The 14,673-nt window shown below is 38.6% G+C and overlaps 1 protein-coding gene across 1 annotated transcript; it reads right to left on the reverse strand.

Moving 5' to 3' along the window:
- Positions 1 to 11,953: 11,953 nt before the first annotated feature.
- Positions 11,954 to 13,334, reverse strand: CXCL11 (C-X-C motif chemokine ligand 11). The gene is made up of 4 exons (XM_030878093.2): positions 13,221 to 13,334; positions 12,498 to 12,624; positions 12,317 to 12,389; positions 11,954 to 12,092 (listed from the first exon to the last, which is right to left on the reverse strand). The coding sequence occupies exons 1-4, from the start codon at positions 13,279 to 13,281 to the stop codon at positions 12,051 to 12,053; spliced, it is 303 nt and encodes a 100-aa protein (XP_030733953.1). The 5' UTR covers positions 13,282 to 13,334; the 3' UTR covers positions 11,954 to 12,050.
- Between the last annotated feature and the right edge of the window lie 1,339 nt (positions 13,335 to 14,673).

Genomic DNA, 14,673 nt, shown 5'->3' on the forward strand with positions numbered 1-14,673 from the left:
AAAATAGATTTAATCATTCAGCACCTTGTTATTTCTGCAATTAGACAATTCTTCGGTTATATTCATCAGCCTACTCAACTTCTCTTTCATCAGAAATATAGATGTCTCCCACATTTTTTTTATATTCTTATTTTTAACTGTTGTGACTTGCTGGATCATTATAAATTATCTTTCTTTGTCTCTACTGACAATTTTTTGTCTGGTATATTAAATGTAGCTAATTCAGCTCTCTTCTGGTTATTGTCAGCATGATATATCTTTTTCTGTTATTTAACTTTTAACCTGTTTATGTCAGTGAATATAAATTATGCCTGTTGTAAAAACTGTACAGTTGGATCATACTTTTTAAAAATCCATTTTCCAGAGAGCAGCCAATATGGCAGAGTAGAAAGACCTTGAGCTCACCTCTTTTCATGAGCACACTAAAATCACAACTATCTGGAAAACAGCCATCGATGAAAAAGACTGGAACCTACCAGAAAAGATCTTATACAACAAAAATATAAAGAAGGGACCACAATGAGATGAGTAGGAGGGGCGGACTTGCGATAAAATCAAATCCCATACCCCTTGGAGTGCAACCCACAAACTGGAGAATAATTATATTGCAGAAGTTCTCCCATACAAGTGAGAATTCTGAGCTCCACGTCAGGCTCCCCAGCCTGGGGGTCTTGCACCAGAAAGACGAACTGCTAGAGCATTTGGCATTGAAGGCCAGTGGGTCTTAATTTCAGGAGCCCCACAGGACTGGGGAAAATAGAGAGTTTACTCTTAAAGAGTGCACACAAAATCTCATGTGCACTGGGACCCAGGGAAAAAGCAGTAATTTGATAGGAGCCTGGGCCAGACCTACCCTCTGGTCTTGGAGAGTCCTAACCATCAGCAGACAGGCTGCCTAAGGACTTTCTGAGTCCACAGCCACCTTTAGACATGCCTCTAGACATGGCCCTGCCCACCAGAGGGCCAAAACCCAGCTTTACCCAGCAGTGGGCAGGCACTGGCCCTTCCCTCCAGTAAACCTGCACTAACTTCTAGACAAGGCTCACCAACCAAGAAACAGACACCAGACACAAGAAAACTACAATCCCACAGCCTATAGACCCAGCCTGTCCACAGCAGGCCAGATCCTACCCTGACAGCTGGGTCCTGGCTCTGTCCACTAGCAGGCCAACACAAGCTTCAGGATACCCTCGACCCCCAACTGTGTCAGAAACTGGGCCTGTGCTCCACAACGGGAGAGCCCACAACAGTGAGAGGCCCGCGTACCGCAAAAAAATAAATAAATAAAAAATAAAAATAAATAAATAAATAGATGTGGTGCATATATACAATGGAATATTGCTCAGCCATATAAAAGAATGAAATAATGCTATTTGCAGCAGCATGGATGGACCTGGAGGTAATCGTATTAAGTGATGTACATCAGACAGAGAAAGACAAATATCGTATGCTATCGCTTATATGGGGAATCTAAAAAAAAAAAATAAGATATGGACGAATTTATTTACCAAACAGAAACAGACTCACAGACTTAGAGAACAAACTTATGGTTACCAGCGGGGAAGGGTTGTGGGGAAGGAATAGATTCGGAGTTTGGGTTTGACATGTACACACTGCCATATATATATATATATATATATGTATGTATATATACACACACACACATTTATTTGTTTTTGGCCGCGCCCACGCGGCACGCAGAATCTTAGTTCCCTGACCAGGGATCAAACCTGTGTCCTCTGCAGTGGAAGTGTGGGAGTCTTAACCATTGGACTGCCAGGGACGTCTCCACACTGCCGTATTTAAAATAGATAACCAACAAGGACCTACTGTATAGCACAGAGAACGGGGCTCAATATTCTGTAATAACATAAATGGGAAAAGAATTTGAAAAAGGGTAGATACATGTATATGTATAACTGAATCACTTTGCTGTACACCTGAAACTAACCAACATTGTTAATCACCTATGCTCCAATATAAAATTTAAAAACCCATAGTCATCATGTCAATCCTCTGCTTAAGACCCTCCAATAACTTACAGTTATATTTAGAATTAAATCCAATTTTGTATGCTGTTTTACTAGGTCCTCTATGATCTAGCTGCTGCTGATTTCTCCAGCTTCATCTCACACTGTTCCCTCTCAACCACTATACTGCAGTCACAGAGGCCTTTTTTAAACTAGCGATTTTCTGTATCTCCCCCTGTTCTTTGTGTTGGTAGTTCCTTCTGGATGTTTGGATTTTAGCTAAATATTATAGTACTTTCTCTTACCAAACAATCTAGAGCAGCCATGACCTTATTTTAATTCTCTGGCATTTCTCACTCTCTGATATTTGCTTAGTTTACTTTTTATTTTTTTAATGTCTGTTTCTTCACATTCAAATATAAGCCCCCAAAGAGCAGGGACCTTATCAGTCTTATTCAGCGCTTATCCCCAGCAACTAGAGCATCACCAGGCATATGGAAGGTATTCAGTAAGTGTTGGATGGATGGATAGATGTATAAATTTTTCCAGACTTTAAGCAACGGCACAAATAAGAGTTATACATCTTCAGAAAGAACTTCCATTGACTCATCACATTTTTACATTAGGACATGGGTATTACTATTTCCTCTAGCTTTAGGAACCAAGTTTAACCTAAGAAAACTACAGTTTCCCCAGAAGTTAGCATAGATTCAGATAGGTAGAATCAATATAGGTATTCTCAGCTAGCCATAGGTCAAAATCTTTATTCCTAGGACTATGGGGTAAATATATAAAGGGTGGTACACCTAAACACTTTTAAATTATTCATTGGAGGTTCTCTGCAATTATGCATTGAATGAATGAAGGAATGCAAGTCTCTTCAGTGCATATTGCATATATGTTTGTGGGTGGTTTTGGAAGCAGAAGAATGAGGAGGGTTGTACTTGTTCTCATTATTTTGTCTGTACTTTGTGTAGGGAACCAGGCTAATCTCACGGGATACTGGGAGGGATAAGATCCATTGTCTGTCCTTGATGGGACTTGCATTCTAATTGGAAAGACCAACAAATATGAAACAATAAATATCAACAAAAGAAACAGTATGATCAGTGACAAATGAGTGGTATAGACAATAAATACTATGGGGGTTCATAGGCGATTATATTCATTAAGACCAGGAGTGCTCAGATGAACCTTAAAGTATGGATTGTACTTAAGACAAGTGGCCAGGAAGGGAAAGCATATGCAGTTAGAGAAGTGTCACCAAAAATGGTATCGAGCAATGCCAGCCAACCAGTCAGGCAGGTTGGCACAGTCTCCTAGGGATGGTAATACCTTGTTAGGATTCTGTAGTATCTGGTCCTCAGCTTTACAGGTCCAGAAACTGCTGAAATGGAAAACCTGCAACCCAGGATACTGTACTGAGCAAGAGTACCGTTTAGGATAGAAGGAGAAATAAAAAAAAACTTCTCGGACAAGCAGAAACTGAAAGAATTCATCAATACTAAACATACCCTACAAGAAATGTTGAAGGGTCTTCTCTAAATGGAAAAGAAGTAGAATCTAAGGGAAAGAGAGAATGCCAATAAGAAAGGCAAATATAGGGCTTCCCTGGTAGCTCAGTGGTTAAGAATCCACCTGCCAATGCAGGGGACACGGGTTTAAGCCCTGGCCTGAGAAGATCCCACATGCGGCGGAGCAACTAAGCCTGTGCGCCACAACTACTGGGCCTGCACTCTAGAGCCCGCAGGCCACAACTACTGAGCCCGTGTGCCTGGAGCCCGTGCTCCGCCGCAGGGGGGGCCACCACAGTGAGAGGCCTGTGGGCCGCAATGGGGAGTGGCTTCTGCTCACCGCGGCTGGAGAGGGCCTGTGCACAGCAGTGAAGACCCAGTGCAGCCAAAAAATACATAAATAAAATAAATTTAAAAAAAATGTTTTAAAAAAAGGCAAATATATAAGAAGGATTTAAGATTACTTAAATAAGCCAGTATGTAGATAAAAAGACAAAAAAATTGTAAAAGCAGCTATAACTACACTAAACAGTTAAGGGATAAGCATAAAGATGTAAAATACGACATTCTAATCATCCAGGGTGAACATGTCCTCAAAGAGTTAATTCTGCTAACCAACTCTACAAGAATCTAAGATGCAAATTAAAAAGACAGTTTATTCATTCTTTTTTTTTTAATGTGGACCATTTTAAAGTCTTTATTGAATTTGTTACAATATTGCTTCAGTTTTATGTTTTGGTTTTTCGGCCATGAGGTATGTGGCATCTTAGCTCCCCGACCAGGGGTTGAACCCGCCTCCCCTGCATCAGAAGGTGAAGTCTTAACCACTGGACTGCCAGGGAAGTCCCAGTTTATTCATTTATAACGAAGACCTTCCAGCATGTGGAATGATTGGGTCTGATAACCAAGCCACACTTTTCCAGTAACAGAGTACCTGGGAAGTTGAATTAGTTATCAGATTGTTTTCTGGTGAAAACAGAATCAAAACAAAGGACCATTCTCCTCTTATTTTGAATAGGGATCTGCTCAGGAGAGAAACCTTATAAGTGTGATCAATGTGGAGAAGAATTCAGAAAAAAATCAGACTTTAGAGACAGGAAGCCAATTATTACTTGTTATATCCACAGCCAACCTTACCTGAATCACTTGAATAAAAATTAAATTATAACTCTTTTTAAAGTTACATTTTAATTTTTACCAGGCTTTTGATATATTCACTTTTTAAAAAATAAATTTATTTATTTTTGGCTGTGTTGGATCTTCGTTGCTGCACACGGGCTTTCTCTAGTTGCAGCGAGCGGGGGCTACTCTTCGTTTAGGTGTGCAGGCTTCTCATCGTGGTGGCTTCTCTTGTTGCAGAGCATGGGCTCTAGGCGCACAGGCTTCAGTAGTTGTGGCTCGCAGGCTCTAGAGTGCAGACTCAGCGGTTGTGGCGCATGGGCTTAGTTGCTCTAAGGCATGTGGGATCTTCCTGGGCCAGGGCTGGGACCCCTGCCCCCTGCATTGGCAGGCGGATTCTTAACCACTGCGCAACCAGGGAAGCCCATATTCACTTTTTAGTGTTCACTGATCTGAGTCTAGTTTTGAAAGAAAACAGGAATCAAGGAAATAGTCCATCTTTAGTTTCGGTTTCATTTGCTGTTGGTTTAAGACTCTAACTGGAGTCAGGCCAAAAGAAAGAGTCTGCCCTAGCAGACTTGTTACAGACCCAGAAAAAAAGCTTTTCCGAGAAACTAATGTGCTTAGAGGAAATTTCCTAAAAAGCGAGCTGGAGGAGTTCAGTGATTTCTGTAGACTGGGAATCCCCTCAGCTGATTTACATTACACCTTGGAAAGTCTGGGAGAGGAGGGCAAAGCTTTGCTTTTCATAGTTTTGACTGAGTTGCAAAAAGATTCTCTTAGCTAACAGTGTGGGAATACTGGCTACATGATTGTGAGTTACCGATGTGTCTCATCATTCACAACCAGGGCAAAGCTGGTGATGTATACGTAAAATCATCATGCTTGGCAAAGCCTGAGAATAGCCTCTGTTTGTATGCATATTCAGGTCCTGCAGCGTTTTGCTTTTCTCACACTTGATGGCATGATGAGATGGGCTGGGAATCTACAGATAACAGTATATAGTTTTGTGTCTCACTTGCTCTGTGGTCTTGGACAAACTGTTAGGTCTATCTATGCTTCAGTTTTCCTATTTTCAAATATGCACTGTGGTATCTAACCTACATTAGCTACTCTAATTCTAAAGTATGACAGAATTCTAAAGATGACAGATTATTAAAAAAATAATTAATTATTATTAAAAAGTCTAAATGAAGTTTTCACTGGCCAGCATTTCAAAAATATAGCCAGCTCTCTGGCCAAGTATCAGCTTATCTCCTGGTGCAACAGATAGTATTTTCTCTCTGGATGATGTAGTTATTCATGTGATCAGATGTGTCTGTTAGTCTTCAGCATTGACCAGCCATAGCATGCCTCTCCTGGTGGAACTGAGGGCTGGAATCATGCAGCATTTCCCTCTTAGGAAAGGGCTTATTTAGGTAACCTGTTTTATCTTTGATGGATAAGAGTACACTGTGAATTTACAAAACAAGACACAGATGCCCATTTTTCACTTCTCTTCTTTATGCTATATAGGTCCTAGCCTGAAAAAAAAACCAAACAAACAAAGGAAGAAAGAAAGAAAGAAAGAAATTCAAGCCATAAGAATTGGAAGGGAAGAAATAAAATTTTGCATAGAAGATTTTCTGCATAGAAACCCCCCACCCCCCATTTACTAAGTTTTAGAAATAATAGAATTTATCAAAGTGGATACCTAGAAATTCAATGTACTATGCTTTCTACATCAGTAACAAAATAATTTTAATGTTATTTTATAAAAAATTTACAGAAGCAACAATAAGTACTTAAACACATAAAATACTTAGGAAGGAATGAAACTAACAAAAGGCAAGACTTATTTGCAGAATATGCAGATGACTTTTTCTAAAAGAATGTCATGTAAAATAATGTTGAGATTCAATACAGAAAGATTACCCTTTTGATAAAGTTAAGCAAAACTAAAGTTAAATAATACTTTGTTGAGCTGTGTGTATATAAATAAAACTAATTTTAAAAAGCAAGGGAGTGATGGGTACACAACAATGTGAATGTACTTAATGCCACTGAACTGACACTTAAAAATGTTTAAGACAGGGACTTCCCTGGTGGCGCAGTGGTTAAGAATCCGCCTGCCAATGCAGGGGACAGGGGTTCGATCCCTGGTCCGGGAAGATCCCACATGCCGCGGAGCAACTAAGCCCCTGAGCCACAACTACTGAGCCTGCGCTCTAGTGCCCGTGAGCCGCAACTACTGACCCGCACGCCTAGAGCCTGTGCTCTGCAACAAGACCCGCACGCCTAGAGCCTGTGCTCTGTAGTGAGAAGCCCGCTCACTACAACAAAGAGTAGTCCCAGATCGCCACAACTAAAGAAAGCCCTCGTGCAGCAGCGAAGACCCAACGCAGCCAGAAATGAAGGAAGGAAGGGAGGGAGGGAGGAAGGAAGGAAGGAAAAAATGTTTAAGATAGTAAAATGTTATGTGTATTTTACCCAAATATTTTTTTAACATCTTTATTGAAGTATAATTTCTTTACAGTCTTGTGTTAGGTTCTGCTGTATAACAAAGTGAATCATCTATATGCATACTTAAATCCCCATATCCCCTCCCTCTTACGTATCCCTCCCACCCTCCTCATCCCACCCCTCTAGGTGGTCGCAAAGTACCGAGCTGATCTCCCTGTGCGATGCAGCTGCTTCCCACTAGCTAGCTATTTTACATTTGGTAGTGTATACATGTCAATGCTACTCTCTTACTTCGTCCCAGCTCACCCTTCCCCCTCCCTGTGTCCTCAAGTCCATTCTCTACATCTGTGTCTTTATTCCTGTCCTGCTCCTAGGTTCATCAGAACCATTTTTTTTTTTAGATTCCATATATATGTGTTAGCATACGGTATTTGTTTTTCTCTTTCTGACTTACTTCACTCTGTATGACAGACTCTAGGTCCATCCACCTCACTACAAATAACTCAATTGCATTTCTTTTTTATAGCTGAGTAATATTCCATTGTATATATGTGCAACATCTTCTTTATCCATTCATCAGTCGGTAGACACTTAGGTTGCTTCCATGACCTGGGTATTGTAAATAGTGCTGCAATGAACATTATGGTACATGTCTCTTCTTGAATTATGGTTTTCTCAGGGTATATGCCCAGTAGTGGGATTGCTAGGTCATATGGTAGTTCTATTTTTAGTTTTTTAAGGACGGTCCATACTGTTTTCCATAGTAGCTGTATAAATTCACATTCCCACCAACAGTGCAAGAGTGTTCCCTTTTCTCCACACCCTCTCAGCATTTATTGTTTGTAGATTTTTTTGATGATGGCCATTCTGACTGGTGTGAGGTGATACCTCATTGTAGTTTTGATTTGCATTTCTCTAATGATTGGTCATGTTGACCATCTTTTCATGTGTTTGTTGGCCATCTGTATATCTTCTTTGGAGAAATGTCTGTTTAGGTCTTAATGTGCATTTTTGGATTGGGTTGTTGGTTTTTTTGATATTGAGCTGCATGAGCTGCTTGTAAATTTTGGAGATTAATCCTTTGTCAGTTGCTTCACTTGCAAATATTTTCTCCCATTCTGAGGGTTGTCTTTTTGTCTTGTTTTTGGTTTCCTTTGCTGTGCAAAAGCTTTTAAGTTTCATTAGGTCCCATTTGTTTATTTTTGTTTTTATTTCCATTTTTCTAGGTGGTGGGTCAAAAAGGATCTTGCTGTGATTTATGTCATAGAGTGTTCTGCCTATGTTTTCCTCTAAAGGTTTTATAATGTCTGGCCTTACATTTAGGTCTTTAATCCATTTTGAGTTTATTTTTGTGTGTGGTATTAGGAAGTGTTCTAATTTCATTCTTTTTTTTTTTTTTTTTTTGCGGTACGCGGGCCTCTAACTGTTGTGGCCTCTCCCGTTGCGGAGCACAGGCTCCGGACGCGCAGGCTCAGCGGCCATGGCTCACGGGCCCAGCCGCTCCGCGGCATGTGGGATCTTCCTGGACCGGGGCACGAACTTGCATCGCCAGGTTCCCTGCATTGGCAGGCGGACTTTCAACCACTGCACCACCAGGGAAGCCCCAGAATCCCCATTTTATACAAAGTAAAATTCAAGGTTGTTTAGCTAGACATTTGATGTCCTTCATATTCACTTCAACCAAAATAATTTAATTATTATTTCCAAAGCTCACCTTATACTTTCCTACCATTGTGCATTCCCTCATGACATTCCTCTGCTGTAAGTTCCTTTCCCCCTAGTTTCTATTGCCCTTCAGTCATTGTATTCTTAAATATTTGTCAAGGGGTTTGATATCTACTAGGCACTGTACTGTGGGCTAGGACTAGAGTAGCTTTCTTATTGAGCTTACACTAGTGAGAGAGGAGATATTAAGTACAGTAATACTTCTTTACTTGCAACAGATAGTGTCATGAAAAAGTAGAGTGTTCTGAAAACAAATAGGACACCTAATCTAGTTGAGATTGAAGGGGTTGTTTCAAAGATGACCACTTGGAGAAAATGTCACTTAAGCTGAGATCTTATTGATGAATAGGCATTAGCTTAATGAAGGAATGGGCTAAGGGAATAGTCTGTGCAAATGTACTGAGGTGGGAAGAATCTTGGCTCAGGTATGTTATTAATTCATTCATATGTTTATTTTGCTGTGAAGAAATTTAAGTTTTTTGTTGTTTCTCAATAATAATGTACTGGTCTATGCTACTTTACTTTAAAAAATAAATATCTCAATCATATGTTTATTCTATGATATATAATATAGATACATAGTTCAAAAAATACCAAATTTATCATGTAGCTCTTACTCAGTGAATTTTTTTATTTTTAAAGATACTCTTAAAAAATATCACTGTAAATAGTCCAATAATAGATCCAGGTTTTAAAACTATCCAGGGAATTCATCTAGAAGTCCTATTTCTATGTAGGAATTTATATAGATTTGTGATATATGCATATGTAATATTTATACTACATATCTATATTATATATCATAGAATAAACATATGATTGAGATATTTATTTATTTATATACAAATCCCCTAGATAACATTTTGGTTTCTCATTATTGCTTGTAGGCACCAGTCAAAAAGTTAGTCAGTAGGAGGGCCTATTAGGTTCTAGGCAGCCTACTCTGCTATTTACTTTTCTGTCCATTCCCTGATCTGGTTTATGGTTGGCTCTTTGATATCGATGAAAAGGATACACCAAAGATGCATTTAAATTGTTCTTTTGTTTTCAAATAAACAGAAATACCTGATTTTTTGTAATTCTATAATTACCTATTTCTATTATTTCTATATTAGAAATATTCTATATTTCTCTATTATTCTCTAGAATATAGAATATTCTATATTTCTATTATTTCTATATAGAAATATTCTATATTTCTCTATTATTTCTATAATTACCTAATTCTATTTTTGGTAATTCATTTTTCAAATGTATAGTTGTCTCCATAAAGAGTGATGTGACAGCTAAGGTTTTTGTTTTTTTTTAAACATCTTTATTGGAGTATAATTGCTTTACAGTGGTGTGTTACTTTCTGCTTTATAACAAAGTGAATCAGTTATACATATACATATGTTCCCATATCTCTTCCCTCTTGCATCTCCCTCTCTCCCACCCTCCCTATCCCACCCCTCTAGGTGGTCTCAAAGCACCAAGCTGACCTCCCTGTGCCATGTGGCTGCTTCCCACTAGCTATTTTACGTTTGGTAGTGTATATATGTCCATGCCACTCTGTCACTTTGTCACAACAGCTAAGGTTTTTGGATACACGCAGAGAAACCAATTCTGGCTAGCTTCAGCAGGAAAGGAATTTAATTGGTAGTTGAAGAAGACACAGGAAGACTGAAGAATCAGACTTGGAAAATATACAAAACCTAAGGGTGCTAGGTGGCAGGAAGAACTATAGCCAAAGTCATGCTACGGGAACGTGTTAGGAAGCCTCTACTATTAGACTTACACTGTTACTACTGCCACTTTAAATATTTCTTACTGATAGCATCTTTGTGGTGCTAGCTGGACTTCAAAGTCTAGGGTAGGAGTGGTCTGGCTGAGATCTTGTTCTGGCTGCCAGGGAGGAACTTCTGCCTTTGGCTTCTACCTTTTGGCTTCCCACCAAAGCTCACATAATAAGAAATTTTCTCTGAGTAAGAAAGGAGTTTGAGCCTAGGAGGACCCTTTAAAAAGAGATAGCTGTCCTTCACAACTACTCATTAAAATATATTTCAAAACAATTCTGTGTGATGACAGGTAGCTGTATGCCTCTTGAAATTCAAGGTAAAATTGTTCAAAGCATCTCACATTTCTTGAAAACATACAATTATTTCTGTTTTAAGAAGGGTTGTGGTAGTTTATTAGAGAAAAATTATTTTCTTTTCAAAGTGAAGCTATCATAGATACCTCTAAATTTTATAGTACAGGCATGACTAAAATAGATTAGATATGTATTTTTCTAAGAAAAAGAATCACAGAAAGTAAAGGTGATTGCCAGATATGCACATATATTTATTTCAACATTTTTCTTTGGTAGAAAAAAGCATTTCATATATAAAATGTGTTCAAAACATTAGTATAATTTATAACAGTAGATAAAACCAAAATTCACGGTAAACACATACATCCTAGTTGCTTCAAAATATCTCAATGAAAAAAAAGGGTGTTAAAAAAAATCAAGGGCTTCCCTGGTGGAGCAGTGTTTAAGGATCCGCTTGCCAATTCAGGGGACACGGGTTCGAGGCCTGGTCTGGGAAGATCCCACATGCTGCGGAGCAACTAAGCCCATGCGCCACAACTACTGAGCCTGTGCTCTAGAGCCTACGAGCCACAACTACTGAAGCCCGCGTGCCGCAACTACTGAAGCCCATGCGCCTAGAGCCCATGCTCCGCAACAAGAGAAGTCACCACAATGAGAAGCCCGCGCACTGCAACCAAGACCCAATGCAGCCAAAAATAAATAAATTAAATGAATTAAAAAAAAATCAAATCAAGACCAGAGCTACTAATTCTGTTATGAAATATTTGCACTCTTACCAGTTACCCTTAGCTTATAATTGTCTTCATAGTACATTTCATGAATTATAGCCTTTTTTATAAAACAAGATGATGTTTAAGGACTTTTTCCAATTTTTAGGAAAAGGAATGTGGATTTGCATAAAAAAATACTTAGGGAATGTTCATGGATGCTTTTGACTTATGAGTCATGGTCTTGATTTCAGTAATAATACATATTGTAGTATAAAATATAGGTCAAATACAGACAGATAACTTTTAGAGACAGAAATGTTTTCATAGCCACAGCAGAATAGTTACAAGCATCAAATCTCCTAGAAAGTTTCCTAACCTAGAAATGCATGAATGTTCATTACAACAGGCAGGAGAAAGTCAGTTTCCTATTGCAGAATTCTTATCATGTCAGTAGTCAGTTACACTTGTTCTAGGTTTTCAAATCCTCCTTTCCAGGACTTCATACTTTTTGATATTTTAAAAAATTCATTCTTTTAGCTTTCTGTAATGAGAAGATGAGAGTTTTACCACCTTGGGCTGTTCTTGTTTCCCAGTGATTTAGCAGTTGACATGCAAAAACATACAGCTAATTATAACCAGAGACCCCTTATCAAAACATTTACACAGGATCATAGCAGAACAATTCTGCAGTTGTCAATTTTATTTTTTCAAAAGATTTGTCTTGGATAAAACAGATTATAAAATGGAAGTAATCTGGCAACCTACCTTGATTATAACTTTTGCTTGCTTTGAATTGGTATTTAGGCATCTTTGTCCTTTATGTGTTTTCAGGGTGATACTGTTAAGGGAAGATCCAAAACAGTCTTAAATTTTGGATGGAAAAACATAAGAAAAACAAAACAAAAAAGCCACCACCATTGTTATCTTCAGTGAGTCCATTACTTACATCACTTCTATTTTGTCACAGTTATTACTTGGGTAAATTATGGAGACTTTCTCAATATCTGCCACTTTCACTGCTTTTACTCCAGGGTGTGTGCAAAGACACCGTCCCCCTTTGAACATGGGGAAGCCTAGAACAGATCATAGCATCAGTTACTAATACATCTGATTGCAATCATATAGCTATGATTTATGTATAACCTTGATTGAAGAATGTGGACCAGGTTTTCATTAAGGCTAAAGATAGTAATTTGTCAAATAGCACTCAACACTGCTGTTACTGGGAAAGGAGCTTCAGTAAGAAGTTGATGATCTTCTCTTTAAATTTGTAAGCAAACCATTAAAGAATAAGGGGAAGAATGAAAGACGTTTATTGGAGATCAAGCTTATTTGCCTCTTGCTTTTATGCTCAAGAATTTTTCCAGAAAGCTAATAACATTATCTCATATAAAATCTTCTTAGCAGACATTTAAAACTGTTGCTAAAGGCTCTTGCCAGATTTTGCAGCCAAATAAGAAATTCTATTAAAAATGTATCATCTCTAGTTTAAATAATCATCTCTAGTATTTTAAACATTTCCAGTATTCTCTGCCAAACCTATCGTAACTTCTAATGTGTGAGGTTAAATAAAAATTTACTGTATCTTTTAGGATAAAAGTGGAAGAAAAGACATTTGAAGCATTAGAAAGGAAATTTATAGGTTGAGAAGTTAAAAAGTACCATATACCTTGAACAATTGTAGCACAGAATATCACAGCCAGGACTGTAGCCATGCCCTTCGTATTCATGTTTGTCTGTTGCTGCTGCTTTGGCTTTGATACTCTTCTTGGAGGGAGTAGAAATGCTGATCATGGAAGAGAAGTCTTAATTGGCATATATAAGGCATTTTATACACCAGCAATCCTCTTACAGCAATAGGAATTTCCCTCCTTGAGTCATGTTCCTTTTTCCCAATAGTTTCTATTTTGTTCTCATCTAAATATTACTGTCCCTTCCTTTTGTTACAGGGTTGAAAGTAATACGAATGTGAAAGCACTTTGTAGATAGTAAAGTGCTGTGTAAATATAGAATAGAGTACACCCACATGGGAACCAGCCTTAAGGTAGCATTTCCTAGAAATGTATTTAATTATTGGACTACCCTGGGCAGTGAAATTCTGATTGCCATTCATTCTTCCATTCAGGAGTATTGTCTTCCTATATTCAGTCCTTTCACTCTCCATCCTTCACATAACTATATAAAAGATCATTCTTTTAAAAAATTATAAATTTTTGGACCTCCCTGGTGGCACAGTGGTTAAGAATCTGCCTGCCAATGCAGGGGACATGGGTTTGATTCCTGGTCCAGGAAGACCCCACATGCTGCGGAGCAGCTAAGCCCATACTTGACAACTACTGAGTCCGTGCTCTAGAGCCCACGAACCACAACTACTGAGCCTGTGCGCCACAACTACTGAAGGCTGCATGCCCTAGAGCCCATGCTCCGCAACAAGAGAAGCCACGCAATGAGAAGCCCGTGCACCGCGACGAAGAGTAACCCCCGCTCACTGCAACTAGAGAAAACCTGAGTGATGCAATGAAGACCCAACACAGCCAAAAAAATAAATAAATAACTAAATAAAGTAAAAAAAAATATATACTTTTTTTTTGCTTTTAAGTCCAAACTCATATGTAAGGCCTATTTTATTTGACATCAAACGACCTTTTATTTCACCTTGTTTATATTTTGCTGACTATAATTGCATGTCTGAAGAAGTTTCCTAAACAGCTGTACTTCTGAATTTATATACATTTCTTTTTGCATGTTTAGCAATTTTTACATATATATATACGTCTCAAGCACTGTTATTTAGTACATAAAGCTGTATGAGTTGTGGATTTTTAAAAAATGATTGTCTTTTCTAATGTGATGTTTTTATTTCTTGGATTCTACTTCCACGTAACCCGTTTTCTTTTTCTTTTTACCTTTCCCTCTTAAGCTTTCTAAATCTGTTTATTTTAAATATGTCACTTGCAAATACTTAAAAAATCATATCAAAGGGAACTTTTTTTTTTGCGGTACGCGGGCCTCTCACTGCTGTGGCCTCTCCCGTTGCGGAGCACAGGCTCCGGACGCGCAGGCTCAGCGGCCATGGCTCACGGGCCCAGCCGCTCCGTGGCATGTGGGATTCTCCCGGACCG

Source organism: Globicephala melas, chromosome 5 (genome assembly GCF_963455315.2).
Source record: "Globicephala melas chromosome 5, mGloMel1.2, whole genome shotgun sequence".
NCBI lineage: Eukaryota > Metazoa > Chordata > Mammalia > Artiodactyla > Delphinidae > Globicephala > Globicephala melas.

Coding starts and splice junctions, on each gene's coding strand:
- CXCL11 (XM_030878093.2), bottom strand. CDS start 13,281: ATGAATACGAAGGGCATGGCTACAGTCCTGGCTGTGATATTCTGTGCT. Junction 12,390..12,497: donor TGTGACAAAATAGAAGTGAT/GTAAGTAATGGA, acceptor TTCCCTTAACAG/TATCACCCTGAAAACACATA. Junction 12,093..12,316: donor AAGCAAAAGTTATAATCAAG/GTAGGTTGCCAG, acceptor TTCTCATTACAG/AAAGCTAAAAGAATGAATTT.